At 47.5% G+C, this 11,900-nt stretch overlaps 2 protein-coding genes across 2 annotated transcripts in view; both read left to right on the forward strand.

Moving 5' to 3' along the window:
* Window positions 1-2,652, forward strand: part of LOC118793091 (FACT complex subunit SPT16-like) — a 15,598-nt gene extending 12,946 nt beyond the window's left edge. The window contains exons 22-24 of the mRNA XM_036551084.1: window positions 54-183; window positions 1,910-1,984; window positions 2,475-2,652. Coding sequence (XP_036406977.1) covers window positions 54-183; window positions 1,910-1,984; window positions 2,475-2,581 — 312 coding nt within the window. The 3' untranslated portion in view covers window positions 2,582-2,652. The remainder of the gene's footprint in view (window positions 1-53; window positions 184-1,909; window positions 1,985-2,474) is intronic.
* Window positions 2,653-6,277: 3,625 nt separating this feature from the next.
* Window positions 6,278-11,410, forward strand: LOC118793506 (macrophage mannose receptor 1-like). The gene is made up of 4 exons (XM_036551726.1): window positions 6,278-6,314; window positions 6,693-6,701; window positions 8,813-9,052; window positions 11,007-11,410. Exons 1-4 carry the CDS (start codon window positions 6,278-6,280, stop codon window positions 11,408-11,410), a joined length of 690 nt encoding a protein of 229 aa, XP_036407619.1.
* The last annotated feature ends 490 nt before the right edge of the window (window positions 11,411-11,900 follow it).

Genomic DNA, 11,900 nt, shown 5'->3' on the forward strand with positions numbered 1-11,900 from the left:
CTAATATGGCAGGTTTCAGGGATGTGGGTATGAGGGCTTTGCTCTTCTCCCAGGGGAGTGGAGATGAAGGTGAAGAGTCAGAGTCTGAGATGGAGGACGAGACCTTCAACCCGTCAGCAGAGGAGGACGAGGAGGAGGAGGAGGACAGCGATGAAGACTACTCCTCTGAGACCGAGGACTCTGGTAACACACTCGTACTTCTAACGCTGATACTGGTCTGATTTGAGTGGCTCATCAGTAGGCTTTGCACCGGGCTGCAGTGGGGCGTGTGGGTGGAGTGACCGTGTGAGCACTCTAAATGACAATAGAGCTTTAAGAGCGTACATGGGAGCCTTTCAGTCTCTACATGGGAGCCTTTCAGTCTCTACATGGGAGCCTTTCAGTCTCTACATGGGAGCCTTTCAGTCTCTACATGGGAGCCTTTCAGTCTCTACATGGGAGCCTTTCAGTCACTACATGGGAGCCTTTCAGTCTCTACATTTGAGCTTGTCATTACCCAGCATGCTCTCTGTCCTCGAAGGAACGGAGAATTTTCCAGTTTCTAAGACTGTTCATACTGAAACTCCAGTGAGAAGCTGTTGCCTGTCTGTCAGAAGGTGTTTGAAAGTGGTTGTTAATTTACATTTACATTTATTTATTTAGCAGACACTTTTATCCAAAGCGACTTACAAAACTGCATACAGTAAGTACAGCGACAGTACGGGGACAGGATGTGTACAGTTCCACAATGAGGCAGTTCTCAGCTGAGAGCAAGGTCTGTTTGAGGACACAGTACTATCAGATTTGTACAAATACAGCGTATCGGGCAACTAATACGATACACCTTCAAACAGCAAACTTCAACATCTTCAAACGGTGCAATGAGCGTCAGGGTAAAGGCGGCAACAAGAAGCAATATAAAAAGCACAGCAATTTACAACAGCACTGATTGGCGGGGGGGCGGGGGGTTGGGGGGGGGGGGGGTCCAGGTAGAGTCTGAAGAGGTGCGTCTTCAGGCCCCATCTGAAGGAATGGGGTGAAGGAGCTGTCCGTAGCGGGACAGGGAGTTGGTTCCACCACTGGGGAGCGATGTAGGTGAAACGCCGATGTCCGGCAGAACGAGCACCTCCTGCCTTGACCATGCAAGGAGCGAGGCGTCCAGTTGCTGCTGAGTGCAGGGGTCGGGCTGGTGTGTAGGGCTGGATGAGTTCTTGGAGGTAGGCAGGGGCTGTCCTGTTGATTGCAGAGAAGGCGAGGGTCAGGGTCTTGAATCTGATCCTGGCAGCGACAGGAAGCCAGTGGAGGGATTTAAGCAGGGGAGTAACATCGGAGAATTTGGGGAGGTTGAAGATTAGTCGGGCAGTTGCGTTCTGGATGAGCTGGAGAGGCTGAGTGATACAGGCTGGGAGGCCTGCGAGGAGAGCGTTGCAGTAGTCCAGGCGAGGGAGAACTGTGGCCTGGATAAGGAGCTGCGTCGCGTATGTTGTCAGGAACGGACGAATCCTCCTGATGTTGTGGAGGAGGAATCGGCAGCCCCGTGACGTGCGAGCAATGTACTCCTTAAAGTCCAGGTTGCTGTCGAGGATGACGCCCAAGCTCTAATTTAGCCTGAGCTGCACTGTAAGCTGACATACGGCTGAGAGCCAGAGGTAGGCTGGGCCTGTACAGCTCTCCCCACATCACAGCTAGAGACCGGCCGTTCACTGCTCACCAGAGAAAGCCATGCTGACATCTAGAGAAACATGGTGTGTTACTGATGCTTCTGAGAGGAAATATTAATATAAATAATATAATAATAATAAATATTCGTGATATTTGGAAATTGTGTTTTCTTTTCACTGTGAGTTATGGGGTTCTTTTTTCTGCTTTGTAATGATGTAATGTAATTATTAATGTTTAAATTGCATTCTTTCTCTTTCCCTCTCTGTAGAATACAGTGCATCTCTGGGGTCAGATGAGGAGAGCGGCAAGGACTGGGACGAGCTGGAGGAGGAGGCCAGGAAAGGTGAGAACTGATCACTGCATCACTCCCACACTCTTTGGACTAAAGAGTGTCCAGTGTTTATATACTGTACTAACCCTCTCTCTCAGTGCAGTGTTAGTGTGCTGTAGTGTCAGTGTGTATATACTGTACTAACCCTCTCTCTCAGTGCGGTGTTAGTGTGCTGTAGTGTCAGTGTGTATATACTGTACTAACCCTCTCTCTCAGTGCGGTGTTAGTGTGCTGTAGTGTCAGTGTGTATATACTGTACTAACCCTCTCTCTCAGTGCGGTGTTAGTGTGCTGTAGTGTCAGTGTGTATATACTGTACTAACCCTCTCTCTCAGTGCGGTGTTAGTGTGCTGTAGTGTCAGTGTGTATATACTGTACTAACCCTCTCTCTCAGTGCGGTGTTAGTGTGCTGTAGTGTCAGTGTGTATATACTGTATTAACCCTCTCTCTCAGTGCAGTGTTAGTGTGCTATAGTGTCAGTGGTAACTCTGTTGCTCTCTCAGCGGACAGAGAGAGTCATTATGAGGAAGCAGAGGAGGGCTCTAACAGGAAGAGGAAGGGCCGGTCATCAGCCCCACCCCCCAGCAGCAAGAGGAAGAAAAGCCGTTAGACAACATCGCCAGGAGAGAGAGAGAGAGAGACACACACACACACACACACACACACACACACACACACACACACACACACACACACACACACACACACACACACACACACACACACACACACACACACACACACACAGGAGTGGGCAGGCACACACACTGTCACGCTCACATTAGCGTTTCCCCTACAGTGTAAACGGCAGCCATGACACCTGTAGCAATGCTCCGGCCCTCCCCACCCGAACGTCTGCCCCACTGCCAGAGCAGGTCCATCTCTCTCCCATTTTCCCAGCATCCTTTGCTTCTTAGAGATGGAGCTGCGTGTGCATATTCTTTAATAGCTGGCCGCTAACCTTTTTGATAATGTCTAAATGTGGGCGTGTCTGTGCGCGTGCCTAACGTAGGGTTCTCTGAGTTTGTCTCTCGCCCCCCCTTCTCCAGGGACCGCAGATCCCTGCAGATCCCTGCAGATCCCTGCAGATCCCTGCAGATCCCTGTAGATCCCTGCAGATCCCTGCAGATCCGCTTCCACTTGCTTTCGCCTGAAATAAGAGTCGTGCTGGAGAATCCCTGCTGCTCTGTGTCTCGCGGCACGGCTCTGTCTCTCAGACGGGGGGCGTGGTCAGCTGTAGCTGTTTCTACATCCTTTTTAATCATTTTTATAGGCACTGGGGGAGCCAGACACTTTGTACTGATGGCACACGTACAGCTGCGCGTTCACAGACAGACACACACACACACACACACACACACATTTCCAACATACCTCTTTGTTTTCTTATCCAGGGTTTGTAGACTGTTCTATTGTTAATTCAGATTTCCTGCATTTGTTTTTGTAATAAAATTGAAAGAAAACTGAAAAACTGAAGAGTCGTGGTGAAGTCCCTCCTTATCTGCCCCTCCTCTCTCCCCAGCAGGGGTGTCAGTGGCACGTTTCCAGTTTGTCTCAAACTATTTAATTAAAGTGGGATATGGGACATGACGTTCTTTGTACAAAAAATGATGCTGCTTTTTGGTGTTTTACGCACAGCTAAAGGTGTTGCTCGCTCAAAAGCGGACTATTTAAACAGCACTGTGCTGCGTTGGGTCCTGTATGTGGTTGGTCGATGTGGTCTTTGCAGGCGGTGCAGCTGCAGGTCTTTTTCAGTCCGCTGTTTTTGCGCTTGCTGTGTGTTCCAGCTCTGTGGGCCTAAGCACACAGAGAGCGCTGCAGCCCCAGAGAAGCGGGAGAAGGCGGTTCAGAGCTGTACACTACACTGTTAGCCCACACCGAATGCAAGTGTCAGAGAACGGCCTCTCTCTGCTCACTGGCAGCCTCAACAGAACAGGCCTTAAGTATGAGTATATCCCTCAACTGTTAAAACTGTCAAAAAAAACCCGGTAAAATCGCTAGAAATAAAGGACAAATGTAGTTGCAGGATAATGAACAGTAACAAGAGACCTAGTTTTGCTTGCCAAAGGAAATGAACCAGATTTGGATAAAAGCATCTGCCAAATGAATACATGTAAATGTAGATAAGAGCACACCTATTGTGTGAGATTAATGCAAATGAGCTTTGTTGAATCATCAGGAGGAAAAAAAAGCAGCTGGTTTACATACCAAGCAGAAAGCGATACAGTGTTGTTTACAGTGTCGGTGTTCAAAGCAGGAAACGCTCACAGTAACATTACCTCAGATTAATAAAGCAGTTACTGGCACTGATGGGCACAGTGTCACAAGGCAGGGCCTATAACACATTTAAGCGTTCCAAATTTATATATATTCTGATAATAAGGGCAACTACAGGGAGTTAGTGTTAAGTAATTTCCGGTATAAAGATGTTTCGACATTTAAAATATTAACAAAAACAGCCCAGAATGACCCAACTGCCTCAATTTTGCCATAATGCTCCAGAGACTGAATCTATTGCATCTTTTTTGCATGTCGGGTAGATGAAGCTACAAATAATTGTGTGCCCCCTGCTCTCCGTTATCCCCCGCTGCACAGATATCACGGCTGCCGTTCAGTAATGGGTTGTTTTCTGCTGCGATGTTCAGCCGCTGGCCTCGTGTGTGGGATGTTCCCTTCTGAGGCGGGCGGCTGAGGAGGGACGCGGTGCGCACACACAGACATGAGTCAGTTACTCCAGACCTAGAGCACACGCACTCAGGGAACTGCAGAAAGCAGTGCTTTCATCAGGCAGTTAGAGTTGTGGCGCTTCTCAGACGTTCAGTTTCTAATGGTTATTGACTATAAGGTATTTTGTGCTCAGATTAAGAGGTGCACCCCGTGTGTGGAAGGGTGTTTTTTCTTGCCACTGTCACCCTGGTCTTGCTTGCGTGGTATGTATGTATGAATGTATGTTTTTAAATAATTACATTTGATTTAAAATCGTTAATTGTGAGCTCGTGCATTTGTGCAACTACAGGGGGAAATCCACACAGTTCCCAGTGAGCTATGTATGTCACCTTCCCATCGGGATTTGCTGTTTGACCAAAAGTCTGGATAACCAGTGTTTTAGTGACACAGTGCTGTTGGGAGCCTGTAAGCTGTGTAAATACCTGGTGACCATGTTTCTGAGACAGTTCATCAGTTATCTCGGCCGCATAATGTTTGACTAATGCACGAAAAAGAGGGAAGGTTGCTCAGATTGTCTTTGCCATGTAAACAATAATAACAGGTTAATTTGAGTACTGACCTTTCCAAATTACACTGACATCAGTTATACTAACAAGGATAACATAAGTAGGTTAATAGCAGCAATAATGGTTTGTGTATATGTGGCACCTGGCAAGCTTCTCAGAGTGCTTCAGAGTGAGAACACAGACGTGTGGACTCACCTGGGAGTCATGTTAGCATAACGTCATCGCCTGTCTGACGCAATGAGTACTCATCTGGATGTGTAGATGCATCTCCTTTTTGCACTGTTGTGGGGGGTAACATTTGCCCTCCTAATTGGCTGCACATCAACTTTAAGAGTGTAAAGCTGTTTAACTGGCTGTCTCTCCCACTGTGAAATGAATGTAGAGACTGACTGGGCCTGTGAAATGACCACAGAGACTCAGTGACGGGGTCTGATATGGCTGCAGAGACTCAGTGACTCATTGTGAAACACGCCTGATTCTGGCATATGACACCTCCCATGCCCGGAAAACCACACTATTTTTCTTTCACGGAGATCATGGCAGGTGATAACAAATTAAAAATTTTGCATATTCCATATGGATCCAAAACGGGGAAGAATATCTGTGTGTCTTCAGTTGTACAAATTCAAAATCCATGCAAAGAATCCAGGAGCTGCAGAGGTTTGTTAAGCGGAGCTGGAGAGGGAGTGGGACAGAGGGACAGAGAGAAGCGGAAGACACTCAGAGGGACAGAGAGAAGTGGAGGACACTCAGAGGGACAGAGAGAAGTGGAGGACACTCAGACACAGAGGGACAGACACAGTGCTGTCACTGGCCCACCTTCAACAGGTAGGATCTTCCACCTCTTTCTGCTTTGCGCTTCTGGTAATGTGTGGCAGACTCAGGACACAGGTACTGTAGAAAAATATACAGTAATGTTAAGTGGAAGTGTTGACGATGGCAGCAATGTGTAAAGCAGCTGCCTTTATGTGCTGAATGTAGAGGTAAATGACATAGCTACTGCAGCATGTGTGAAAGTGTTAAAAGAATAACAGCACTGAACCGAACGTCTCTGATCCTCACAGCCTGAAGACATGGAGCACAGTGTGTTTCTCCTGCTGCTGTTCCCAGGTCAGTGATGGTGCGCATGTGTTTTCAGCAACATAACCTGAACCAAAGGGGAGTTTGGTCATAAGATGTGTTTTCATTAGTGTAAAGTTCTATGACTTTATGCAGTTTTGTGTGGCCTGCATAATATTTGTATAAATACATAAATACATACCTTTTTATTTGTAAAAGGTATTCTGCTTTATAAAATTGCAAAACCTCAGTAAATGTTAGATTGCCAAGACTATAGGAAACGGTTGCAATCTCCCCAAAACTGACCCCACAGGGGGTCATTATCCTCAGGGATAATTCATTCCAGACATGGGTGTGGCAGAAAGACGGGGGTTTCGCCCGTGTAAAGGTGTTACCTGAGTAACTCCCCTGCTGTGCTTGTGCCATCAGGAATTGGGGGTACGCTGTCCTCATCCCAGGGCGTGTAGTTATACTCCAGGCTGTGTAGTTATACTCCAGGCTGTGTAGTTATACTCCAGGCTGTGTAGTTATACTCCAGGCTGTGTAGTTGCACCCCAGGGCATGTAGTTATAATCCAGGGTGTGTAGTTATACTCCAGGCTGTGTAGTTATACCCCAGTGTGTGTAGTTACACCCCAGGCTGTGTAGTTACACCCCAGGCTGTGTAGTTACACCCCAGGGTGTGTAGTTACACTCCAGGCTGTGTAGTTACACCCCAGGGTGTGTAGTTACACTCCAGGCTGTGTAGTTACACCCCAGAGTGTGTAGTTATACCCCAGGGTGTGTAGTTACACCCCAGGGCGTGTAGTTTCACACTCAGCTGCAAGAGTGTCATGGTGTGAGTGTCAGCGTACTGAGGTCAGGTCTGGCAATGGGGTAAAGCATAATGTACAAGAGTGTATGAAATACTGTATAGGCTCAGGATAGCGTCATATACAGTCATACTATTCCAAATGGATGACTGAGTGCCTGAAAGGTGTTCTCATGCAGGGTACAGTTCTCCCTCAGAGAATGCTTCTTAGTTAATGTTAACTCCTAAGCAAACTCACGTGGGCTGCCGGAGAACTCAGGTCCCCAAATACATCATGGCTTCACTCCAGCATCTGTGATCTCCGTTCTCTCAGCTCTGCAGACTGCGTTAGGCAGCTGCCGCAAGGTCTGACTGCAGGCTGAGCTCACCACTTTCCTGCTTTCAGTCCGTCAGCTTCAGTTATGCATGGACCTCGCAAAAGCGCAGCGAAGGTTTTAACCAAGGGCCCTGATCTACAGGGACCCCAGACCCGGTCATTTTACCTGTTTCCTTTGGCAGAATGCCGGCGCAGTGTAGCGCACCTGGCATTGACCTCACCTGGACTCCCACAGTTACCAGTTATTTGTGTGAAGTGCTGAGCCATCTTTTGGTAGTGGAAATCTGCAAATTCGCTTTGGGTGTCCAGACTGACACATTTATCCCCCACTGTGTATCGCAACTACTCTCCTGCATGAGAAGTGACACCAAAGCATTACTTTGTACCGTATTAATGTTATATCATTTATGCGGTGCATTGTTTATTAAAGAAAGTAACTGCATGTATTTCTGCTCATTATCTGTAGAGCCGTCTCAACATCTCTGTTCTCTGTGTTTACATTAGTGAAATGAATTACAACGTATAACCTAAAGTGTCTCAGTACAGCTTGTAGTACTTATAGGGAACTTATCGTTTTTCCTTTTTTTTAAAAAAAAATAGAACACACAGTACTGTAGTGTAGATCATAGCCTGTCTGTGGATGTATAAAGGTGATAAAAAAGAATAAAAAACAAAATACAATAAAAGGTTCTGAGGTAGATGGCTCACAGTCCTCGAGTGACATAGCCGGTTAACCAGGAGGCGGAGCCTGGAGGAGGCCGCTCTCTGAGGGCCAATCACTGGCAGCCTGCTTGGGGCGATTCTGTCGAGCCCCTTGAGCTGATGCTGGATCTCTGGTATTTCAGTTACTTTAGTTTCTTTAGTTCCCAAAACAAACAGAAAAAGAAAATCTCTGTGCTGAAAGAAGAGTGAACACACATGTACAAAGTCCCTGAAAACAATTAATGCTTTGGCCCTCAAAACAATGCCGACACTTTGGTCCAAAAACAGAAGCTGAACTACTTGTTCCAGTATCCAGTACCAATACCAACAGGAACTCCAATCTCCCCGTCCCAGGTGAGGTCACGTCCCTTTCACCTGCAGAGGAGTGACAGTACTCACTCCTCAGAGCCGAAAGAAAAGAGAAGGAAAAGCAATCCAAAAGACAGTGAAGCATAGGTGTGTTAGGTGGGTCGTAAAAGTTGATGTCGTGATATAAATGTGATGTAATGTCGATGTGAGGATGTGATGTAATGTCGATGTGAGGATGTGATGTAATGTAGATGTGAGGATGTGATGTAATGTAGATGTGAGGATGTGATGTAATGTCGATGTGAGGATGTGATGTAATGTAGATGTGAGGATGTGATGTAATGTCGATGTGAGGATGTGATGTAATGTAGATGTGAGGATGTGATGTGCTCACTAATGATTGTGTTCTCAGGGCTCTGCACACCGTGTTCCTGCCTCTCTCATCAGTATCACTTTGTGAACATAGAGAAGAGCTGGACTGAAGCACAGAGTTACTGCAGACAGAACTACACTGACCTGGCCACCATAGACAGCACAGAGGAAATGAACAGCCTGATGGAAGCTGTAGGCAGTGCTGATGTTAAAGAATATGCCTGGATAGGACTGGAGAGGGGAAGCTCCTGGAAGTGGCAGTGGTCTCTGGCGGACCCAGGTTTCTACAGACAGGGGGAGACTGAGTTTAGGAACTGGCACCCTGGAGAACCAAACAACAAGGGAGGGAGAGAGAACTGTGTAGCAATGAGAGACAGCGGCAAATGGAATGATCTTCCGTGTGAAGATTCAACTGACGCTGGATTCTTCGTCTGTTATCATGGTGAGCATTCCTGTCTGTCAGGGGAGGGTTGAGGGTTTGATGCCCGCCTGAGTAATCCCTAAGATGTTACCCATTTCCTGTGTGCTTGGAGTGAAGCGTTTCACACACAGCTTGCTGTCCTGGGGTCAGGGGCTGTGGCCCCGAGGCAACAGAGTTTACTCCCTGATTATTGCTGAAATCTCTAATGTGTAGAAAACTGCAGTTAGCCAGCAGGGGAGCTTGGTGACTGTCTGGCCGTAACTTAACCCTTTAACCCCGGAGGTGTGTAGTTTGGGGTCAGGGCTGTGATTATGAGAAAGAGGTGTTTGAGATTGGAGGCATGAATAAAGCAAGGGTGAGGCTTTAATCTTTACTCAGCCCTGGAAAAGACAGTAACAAGGTCAGGGGGCTTTAGCCCTGCTTCCTGCCAGCTTCAGTTCCTGTAGTGGAAAAGGAGCTACAGTGGGGGGCAGGTCTGTAACACTGCTGCCCTCTGCTGGCGGATCTGTAACACTGCTGCCCTCTGCAGGCAGGTCTGTAACACTGCTGCCCTCTGCAGGCAGGTCTGTAACACTGCTGCTCTCTGCAGGAGGATCTGTAGCACTGCTGCCCTCTGCTGGCGGATCTGTAGCACTGCTGCCCTATGCAGGCAGATCTGTAACACTGCTGCCCTCTGCTGGCGGATCTGTAACACTGCTGCCCTCTGCTGGCGGATCTGTAACACTGCTGCCCTCTGCTGGCAGGTCTGTAGCACTGCTGCCCTCTGCTGGCAGGTCTGTAACACTGCTGCCCTCTGCTGGCAGATCTGTAACACTGCTGCCCTCTGCTGACGGATCTGTAACACTGCTGCCCTCTGCTGGCGGATCTGTAACACTGCTGCCCTCTGCTGGCGGATCTGTAACACTGCTGCCCTCTGCTGGCGGATCTGTAGCACTGCTGCCCTCTGCTGATGTCTCATTCTGTGTCTGTCGCTGGAATTGCAATGCAACCTGGAAATAGTTTCTGATGCATGTATCTACACATCCACACGCACACAGAAGAATAAACACATATATTCATATGCACACACACACATAAAGGAATAAACACATATATTCACACACACACACACACACACACAGGCACACATTTTCATTCACACAGCTGGATTTATTGGGGCAGTTGTGGGTTAAATACTGAACAGCAGTGTCCCATAGGGGAATCAAACCAGCAAATTTTTGTTGGCAAACCCTGCTCCTCACTACTGCACCTCACTGCTGCCTGTCTGTCCACATGAGTCACACACACACACACATATACTGTACATATTATGACTGCAGAGTTATGGTTAAGTATTCCTGGGTTTCAGCAGGTGGAGAGCGCAGTAACCAGAGTTACATACGGATTAACGAAAGTAGCAAGAATTGGACTGAAGCTCAGAGATACTGCAGAGAGAAACACACAGACCTGGTCAGTGTGAGGAACCAGACTGAGAACGAGGAGGTAAGGTGCTTGATACCAGACGGTACATGGGTGTGGATCGGCCTGTACAGAGACTCCTGGAAGTGGTCCTACCAGGAGAACTCTTCATTCCGCAACTGGAGTTCAGGAGAACCTAATAATGCAGGAGGGCAGGAGAGCTGTGCTCAAGTGCAGTTAAAAGGGACTGAAAGAGGAGGATGGAGAGATGCTGCCTGCAATGAGAGACTTCCTTTCTTCTGCTACAGCAGTGAGTTTATCTACAGCCGTGAGTTAGTATTTTGGCTATAGCAGTGAGTTGGTCTCTGTTCTGTTTCAGTCTGTTGCACAGATAGTGGTGTTTTCTCTCTCCCAGATAATCTGATCCTGGTCCGTGAGAATAAGAGCTGGAATGAAGCCCTGAGCTACTGCAGACAGCACCATGTAGACCTGGTCTCCGTGTCCACAGAGCAGCTCCAGCACTGGGTGGAGAGGAGGGCTCAGACGGCCTCCACGCCTTACGTGTGGCTGGGCCTGCGCTACACCTGCGTCCTGCACTTCTGGTTCTGGGTCAGCGGGGAGGGCGTCTGCTACCAGAACTGGGCTCCGGGGAACGGTACCGGGGAGTGTGGGAACACGGGGGCAGTAGAATCAGGAGGGGGGCGTCAGTGGGTCAGCCTGCCCGAAACTGAGGAGCTGAACTTCATCTGCAGCAATGCTACAGGTGAGTCTGGGACAGAGACCTCCTCACAACAAGCTGCAGGATCTCCTGCAGGATGAGGAGCTCTGACTCTTACTGCACTGATTACTCCCTCATGAGCTGTGTGTGAATATGGAGGTTTACAAACACAGTAACAGCTCTCTCTCACACAATGCTGTAATCTGCAGGTGCACATGGAGATGTAGAGCCTCACTAACTGCCTCGCATGCATGCTGTTTCTCATACATTAATATGAAGATGTATAAGTTGATGTCTTAGTAATATACAACTAATTTACACAGCAATTAATTTTCACAGCAGCAGTGGTGTTCTCACTAATACAAAAATTACTAATAAAAAAATATTGTATCATATTGGGTAATATTTTGAGAAACATTTAAAATAGAGTACAGGAGCCTGATAGTTCTTCATTTGTACATAATTCACAAAAATTCTTTCAGTGACAAAAGAACGATCACATGTCTACTTATTCTTTATAGATCAGCAGTAACATTTGAAAAAACAACGCTACCATTAAATTATTTATGTTAAAATTTGTGTCACATCACC

This window comes from Megalops cyprinoides, chromosome 18 (assembly GCF_013368585.1).
Source record: "Megalops cyprinoides isolate fMegCyp1 chromosome 18, fMegCyp1.pri, whole genome shotgun sequence".
Lineage (NCBI taxonomy): Eukaryota > Metazoa > Chordata > Actinopteri > Elopiformes > Megalopidae > Megalops > Megalops cyprinoides.